Genomic DNA, 8229 nt, shown 5'->3' on the forward strand with positions numbered 1-8229 from the left:
TCTTTTTTCCATAATTCAATATAGCCTTCCTTTCATTTATTTGAAAAAAAAATCATTTAAGAATAACTCGGCAAAATAAAATTACAGTTTGTTGTTGGACATTGTTTTATATACCTCAAAGAGGCCAGTATGATAGAGACACTACAGCAACAAACAGAAACTTCATAGACGAAGATGGAAATAAAGGAAACTTCTCCCTTCAGCCTGTCTAACCATCTCGTATAAACCAATTACATAGAGTTCAGCTAAGCACACAAAGAGAAGGCAGTGGAACTTTTGGAGTAAGGTTGTTTGCAGGGTTTTTTCTCCTTTGAGGTTATAATGAACCTGACCGTACCTCAACTGAAGCCAGAAGCAGACTGCTCTGAAGGCTGGTCCAGTCACCTATTGTCTTTAAAATTGGCTGACCCTTAATATGTTCAAAAATAAAAATGCAAACAGATTTCCCTTTTACAGTATTTTAAAGGAAAAAAAAAAACACAGGACCTTGGACATTCTGGTTCTTTTTTTCCTCCCCTGTTGCAAATTCATGTCTGGGTTTTGCTGGGATGATGGAGAGTGTATGTTATCTGTGAGCCGCAGAGATGGGCAGGGAGAGTGAGGTGTGAATAGGTCCCCATGGCCTTATGTTTAGCTTTTTCTTTTTGTCTCTACTCATCCTACTCAGCCTTCCACTTCTTGGTGTCTTCTTCTTCTTCTTCTTCTTCTTCTTCTTCTTCTTCTTCTTCTTCTTCTTCTTCTTCTTCTTCTTCTTCTTCTTCTTCTTCTTCTTCTTCTTCTTCTTCTTCCTCTTCTTCTTCCTCTTCCTCTTCTTCCTCCTCCTCTTCCTCTTCCTCTTCCTCCTCTTCCTCTTCCTCCTCTTCCTCTTCTTCTTCCTCTTCCTCTTCTTCCTCCTCCTCTTCCTCTTCCTCATCCTCCTCTTCCTCTTCCTCTTCCTCCTCTTCCTCTTCCTCTTCCTCCTCTTCCTCTTCCTCTTCCTCTTCCTCTTCTTCTTCTCCTCCTCCTCCTCCTCCTCCTCCTTCATCTTCTGCTGCTGCCTACTTGTCTGCAAGGACCCTCATCTTCGTCCCCACCCCCTCCTCTCTGTCTTCCCCTCCGCCTACCATCAGCCCCCTGAGTCCCATTCTCCTCATTGACAGGTGCAGCTCTTCCATTCCCTGTCTCCTCCGTGACTTTCTTCTTCTCCAAGTCCTTGGTGGTGACCTCTAAACGGGTGTCCACCACAGCGTCGACATGGTTGCGCATGTCTGTGATCAAGTGCAGCCAGGGAGAAAGAAAGGGAATTTGAGGGCCTTGGCGAGAGAGCTGCCGCGGTCCGAGATAGAGGAGTGAGCAGGACCTGGGACCAAGGCAGAGATGGCTTTTTAGGGCAGCCAGTGGGTTGTTTGAGAATTTTAATGCTTATACAGATCAAATAAAAATGTAGTAGGCTTCTTATCTCTTCATGCCTGAAAACACCATGATTGATCAGCCAGTACCAAAGGTCCGGAAGAGCCAGGCCAACACAAAAGTCGCTCTGGCTGCCCTGCCCATTATAGGTCGGCACATTTCGGACATTGCTCTGCCTCTGCTGCTCATGAAAATGTCTTTGGCAGTTAACTGCTGCTACCTGGATCGTGCTACTTTGGGGCCCAACTAAACCCATTGTGTTTAATTAATCTAACTGATCAGCAGTGCCTCCAACCCTAAGGTCTGGCACAAGGGACAGGAGGACACAAAGCTCTACAAATGTGCTGGCGCCCTTCCCACCACCGTCACCTCCTAAGACCGTGAAGGGCAAGTCCTCTGGGCCTTCCCACTGTGGAGGAATTGCGTCTCTCCAGAGTACCTACTGCGGGTGCCCTGCCCCTGAAAATCCCTTCATCAACACTAAGCCCAGGGTCTCTTCTTTTCTCCTTTTTTCTTGTCTTGACAAATGCTTCATCCAACCATTCAAACAAACTTTTGACAGACTTTTTAAAAACTGTGCAAGCTTCCATATTAAAACTAGACTCTTCACTCAGAGGGCCTGGTCCAGTTTGATGCCCCTTCCACCATTATCCCACACCCTTAAATCTATTCCCATATGTATTCCCCAAACTTGGGTGGAATAGGAAACTCATCAAGCTCTTTAGCGGTGTAGCACCTCCTCCTGATTATAAAGCTAGAGGCATCCGTTAGTGGGCCCTGATGGACATCATGGTGTGTCACACAATGAAGGATGAATTTCTTCAGCCAAAGGCAGGAAAAGCAACATTTCAGGAGGTGGGGATGTGAGTGCATCTCCTGCGAAGAGTGGGGAGACTACTTAGGTGAGGTAAACCCTTGAGAATCTGAGGATCCAAAGTTCTCAGCTTTAAAAGGGTCCTTGAGGAGAGCTCTGGGTGCCTTCCAGGAATTTGGGGAGAATATTTACATTGGGCTAGGACAAGGAAGTGGCTCAAGGAAAATGCAGATGAGGAATGTGCTCCTTGCATCTTGATCCTCTTGATAAGCCCTGCACACCCTGGCCATGGGACTTTTGCTTATGCCTTGTTTGTCTTCACCAAGAACTGACCCTATTCTTTGTGTACATTTAGAATGGTATAAAAGCAGCTTGAGAAAAAAAATAAACTTGCTTCAGCACTTGCTGGAGTCATATTCTAGAATTGTGTGATTGTCTTTTCTTTTTCAATCTTTACTTACTCCCTTGAGAACCTGTTGACTGACTGAGCGGGCTTGGTCAGGTCCTTTCCACGGCCCCATCCCACCACCTTCCTTCCTTCCTTCCTTCCTTCCTTCCTTCCTTCCTTCCTTCCTTCCTTTCTTTCTTTCTTTCTTTCTTTCTTTTTTTCTTCCTTCCTTCCTTCCTTTCTTTCTTTCTTTCTTTCTTTCTTTCTTTCTTTCTTTCTTTCTTTCTTTCTTTCTTTCTTTCTTTCTTTCTTTCTTTCTTTCTTTTACCAATTCCTGTCCTTACTTTAACTGCCAACATCCTCCAAAGCTAGGACTTGAACTTTGTGTTTCAGCCACACTTAAAATAATGAGAGCTTCCGTTTGATTTTCTGCAACTTGAGCTCCCCGGCTGCCGTACAGAAGCTTCTCCTCCAGGCGCACTTAGAAACGTTAGGCTGTTTATGTGCACCTGGGAGCCAGTCAGCTTTTATCACTGAGCTCATTGTTATCCTTCACCACATTCGGCGAAGCTGGAACTTGATTAATTTTATCACTGAGCTCATTCTTTTCCTTTGTCAGTTTTTTTCAGAGATTCAAGGGCCAACTAACCAGGATCATTATTTTCTTTAATTTTCCAAAATTTCTCACAAAAAATTTACATACAAAACCACCAAATTCCTTGCCTCTCTCTAATGGTGAAATTAGGATAATCAAACTCACTTGTCTCTATAAGTAAAATAATTCAGGCCGTGAACTTTCAGTACTCTGCCAGCTTCTAGGCAAGGCTTCTGTAATTGTACGTGTGAGCAAATTGGAAAACCTATTCTAGACATTAAAAAATTTATCCTTACATTTTTATTGCTCTAGAACCATTCCTGAATCTATAAGAGATTTATTGCAGGTTATAGTTCTGCTAGTCAAACAATGGCTAATGGCGGCCTACCAGCCGACAGTCTAAAACTCCAGTAGCTTTTCAGTCTATAAAACTGATGTCTCAGCACATCTTCTCTATAAGCCAGAATCCCAGAGAAGCAGGCTCTGATACCCGTGAAGGAGTCAACTTGCCAGGAGTAGGCAAAGAGATCAAACAGTCATATACAGAAACAACGAATTTACTTCAAAAGACAACATTAAAATTTAACTTTAAAGGTGAGAAAGAAAAAGGCAGTGTAGAAGCAGAAAGCCAGCCTTTAGCAGCCCACAAAGTGAACGTCACCCGCGGATATCGTCTGCCGGGCACGCAAGCGCCCACCAGCCACCGCCCCTCGGGAGAACACCACGCGCAGCCAAGCTCCCTTGGTTTTTAATCAACATTTATGTTGTTCTCAACAAACAATCCCACTTTTCGGTTTTCCACTTTTACAACGGTCCTTTTCGGTGGAAGTTAGGAATTAGAAGCAGAAGCCCTTTGAATTCTAAGCCAAACACAGCACAAGCATACGAATCGGGGCGATCTGGGAGGCAGGGGCTGAGGCAGGGGCTGTAGGCACCGGCACACTGACATCTTGGCTGGCCAGCACTGTCAGGCTCCGGACACAACGTCTAAATAGGGGCCAGGTGGCTCTTGAATTTAATTTTAAAATTTACTGTAAAATCCCTTTAATTTTACTCTAGTTTTGAAATCGAATCTCCCCATATGTAAATAGAAGCCTGTTTTCAAAGCATATTCCAAGGCCAAATATAGCTAATGTTTCCACAGCCTGCTATCTTACTCACCCTGAAATGTTCTCTTCTGCTAACGCTATTGCCTGAGCGTTGGCCAGTTGTTGAGAGTGGAACTCAAAGTACATTGTGCCTGAGCTTGAGGATAGTTGAAAGTTGACTTATTTCAAAAAGACATGACATTGGACATGGCCTGATAAAGAGGCTCTAGGCCAGAGAGTGTGGCTCGTGTATGAACGTGTGTCCAGCATATCGGAGGCCCAGCTCTGCAACTAGAAAAAATGCTAATATAGGACATTGCGTTTGCTCCCACATTTTGCTGTGTTTGCATAGAGGTGTGTGTTTTAGTTCTCTCTGCACTTAGGTATTAGCTCAGAGGACCAGGATGAGGCGGCCATGGTGAGAGACAGGACACAAAGTACTCCAAAAGGCTGAGGCCATGGTGGCTGGAAGTGGCCCAGCTGTGCTCTCAGGAAGCCTCTGGGCTTAACTGTCTGAGCTTGATCTGGAGTGAAACTTGAGGATATGGGGTTTGTAGGCAGAAGGCGGGAACAAGGCATCAGGCAAGAATGGACTGGGGCGACGGGATGACAGACACTGGCACCCCGCTTTTTAAAAATACGTTCTATGTTGTGGTGAAATACATATGCACTCTCAGGTTGTGTATGGTGAAATACACATGACACAAGCTAGGGTCATCAGAGAGGAAAGAGCCTCCCTCGAGGAAATGCCTCCCTAAGATCCAGCAGTAAGGCATTTTCTCAAATAGTGATCAGTGCGAGAGGGCCCAGTTCATGGTTGGTGGTGCCATCCTGGGCTGGTGATCCTGGGTTCTGTAAGGAAGCAGACTGAGCAAGCAAAGGGAAGCAAGCCAGTAAGCAGCACCCCTCCATGGCCTCTGCATCAGCCACATAAATCCTTTCCTCCTCAGCTTGCTTTTTGGTTATTGGGTTTCATCCCAGCAGCAGAGACCCTAACTAAAGCCACATACAGCATTTAGCATCTCAGCCATCAAAGTATCCTGTTCAGTGACATTAGATACTCAGAATGGCAGTCCCTATCACCATCATCCGTCTCCACAATTCTTTTCTCCTGGAGAAAACACCTTAACTGTGCAATGACTTCATCCCCTTCTACCCCCATCAGCCCTGGCAGCCACTACTTTGGCTTCTCTCCTTAAGATTTTGCTCCCGAGCACCAACAATAACACTCTTAGTTGGCACTGTGGTGACTGAAGACCAAGTTTAGGTTCTTAATATGAGACACCATCCACTGCACCAGAGGGAATTACACTGTAGCCTGCTCTCTTTGTTGCTTCCAGTATGCTATGTAGATAACAGAGATGGCTCTCCATACCTGCAGGCTTTGCAACCACGAATTTAAAAATGTTTAGAAACTCCCCAAATCCTTACAAGGCATATGCAGAAACTGTCTTGTCCTTGTGCCCCAAAGTAACAGTTCTTCACACAGCATCTGCATCGCATTAGATCGCATGACGTCTAGAGGTGCTTCAAAAGGCAGAGGTTGTAAGAAAACACTGTGTCATTCCATATAAGTGACCTGAACACATGGATTTTCAGATCTAAATGAACTCTGAACCTAATCCCACAGACATGAAGGGATAAGTGTACATAGAACATTCTAAGAAGTCTTAGATTCATTACAAAGCTCTTTTTTTTTTTTTTTTTTTTGGTTCTTTTTTTTCGGAGCTGGAGATCGAACCCAGGGCCTTGCGCTTCCTAGGCAAGCGCTCTACCTCTGAGCTAAATCCCCAACCCCCATTACAAAGCTCTTTAGAGGTCGTCTCATGCTTCTCCTGGCAGTTCTAAAACATGGCAGAATAAAAATATTATTATTTTATATTTATAATATAATATCCAAGAGATACTTCATTTTATTTCATTGCTATTTTCTTTCATTTGTTATTTATAATTCCAAGACCCAGGAGAACAGCAACAACAACAATAACAAAAATCCAATGGTAACACACCATTAAGGCACACTTGGAAAATGCAAGTGTCTTTATGTGTGGATTATATTCCTAGCCATCAGAGATTATTTTCTCAGAGACCGTGCTGTGACTGGGCAAACTCTCGCCCCATGGTCTTCTGCCAGTGTTTTCTATCACAGGACTCAATAAGCTCCAAACGGTGTTGTACGTTTCATGGTGTGAAGCTTTACAAAGCCCACGCAGCTCAACAGAGACAGTGGAGAACATTTGGTAAGCATAACATCCATTTAATCCAGTGCCGCCATTTCCAGTGGCATCTCCCCGGCAGTAAACTGAAGTAGCAGGTATAGTCGCTTAAGGATCTCAAGATTATTTTCTCTTGAGGATGTTTTGACAAGTTTGGGCTAGTTATTTGATGTCACTTGAGAGAGATCAGGAGGAGGGGGAAGAGAAGGGAGGAAGAGGAGGAGAAGAAAGAGGAAGTGAGGAGAAAAAAGAGAAGGAAGGAGGGGGAAGGAGAAAGAGGATGTGAAGGAGGAGGAGGGAAGAAGAGAGGAGTGGGGGGGGGGTTGTTAGCTAGGAAAGGTTACTCACTCCCTTGTTTTCCTATAATCAATTTTCCTGCTGTGAAGCCTGGAGATTATAACTGATACCAGCCTGCCGGAGTGCTTGAGGTTCTGCTCCTTTTCCTCTGAGGGAAAAACAGCATATGTTCATGTGAGAAACTGCCTGTATAAGTGTCAGAAGTCACAAACAACACAGAGCAGTTGGCAAAGGCTGTAAGTGTGAATGGCTAGAGTGCAAATCACGGTGAGAGGGGTGGCTGGCATGACTTTTTCCTCCAGTTCATCAGTGAGGAGGGGAGGAGGGAGGGGAAGAGGAGAGGGAGGAGGGGGAGGGGGAGGGGGAGGGGGGAGGGGAGGGGGGAGGAGGGGGAAGCAGTAGCAGCAGCATGATCTGGACCTTGCTCCTACAGTCCCAGTTAACAATTCAGAGCCAGAAAAATAAAACAAAGTAAAACAAACAAACAAACAAACCAAACAAAAAGGGCAGATCCTAAGAACACAGGAGAGATATGAACTCAACCATGATGTCATTCCTAAGATTATGGCCCCGTGGTCAGGCACACAAATGTCGTGTATGAAGCCCCCCTTTCCGCCCCTAGCACAAAGAAGAAAAAGAAACAGGGAAAAGGAAAAGGAAAACACATTTTTAAACATCCCAAGACAGCCACACACCCAGCACTCCCTATCTCAAGTTATCCCTTTAGCACTTTATAGTAAGAAATCACCCATCATCCTTGTCAATGGCGGAGGGGAAATGGACCACCAGTCAGTGTTCTCTAATGTGCCAAATCCTAGGCTTCATATCATACCGGTGTGTGTGTGAGACAAGTCACAGTGAGGAGCACAACTTGTTCTAGTTCATGTTGGGCAAAGAGGAAGGGACTCATTTCATCTTACTGTACTGCAAAATTGATTGGGGGGAAAAGTCACAGATCTATCTGTTCAGAGGACTCAACCCTTCCTTACCTGTCCAGGAAGTTTTTACCTCAGAGCCTGGAGGAACAGTCTTTACAACAAAATAATTCAACTCTAAATTCCTCTCATGAGTTATCAAAGCAACTCCCGTAGATGTGCCTGCGTCACGGAATGCGCCGGGCATTGGTTACATTTTTTGCTCAGTGCAACAGCATCTCACACCCTGTCTCTCGGGTAACGAAGGTGATAGTGTCAGTCAGAACTTAGGCTTCAAGAATGCGAAAGTTAATGACTGTCAACTCGACATTCTTAGGGACATCTAGAGGACAAAGCCTGGCACATTCACTAGAAATTGTCTAGATTGGGTTACTTTGACATAGGAAGATACACCCTAAATATGGGTCGCACAGTAGGCTAGGGTATCAGACCTAATGAAGAGAGGCTTCGGGTGCAGGAGTGCCAGCTGCCTCGAGCTTGTGCCACCATTGCCTCCCGAGTCAGGGC

The 8229-nt window shown here is 45.0% G+C and overlaps 1 protein-coding gene across 1 annotated transcript; it reads right to left on the reverse strand.

Moving 5' to 3' along the window:
• Positions 1-893: 893 nt before the first annotated feature.
• LOC116905238 (prothymosin alpha-like) lies at positions 894-1245 on the reverse strand (the record flags this gene model as incomplete). The annotated part of the gene is made up of 2 exons (XM_032908107.1): positions 1104-1245; positions 894-994 (listed from the first exon to the last, which is right to left on the reverse strand). Coding segments are annotated over exons 1-2 (243 nt in total), but the record flags the coding sequence as incomplete, so codon positions are not given.
• Between the last annotated feature and the right edge of the window lie 6984 nt (positions 1246-8229).

Source organism: Rattus rattus, chromosome 1 (assembly GCF_011064425.1).
Source record: "Rattus rattus isolate New Zealand chromosome 1, Rrattus_CSIRO_v1, whole genome shotgun sequence".
Classification (NCBI taxonomy): Eukaryota; Metazoa; Chordata; class Mammalia; order Rodentia; family Muridae; genus Rattus; species Rattus rattus.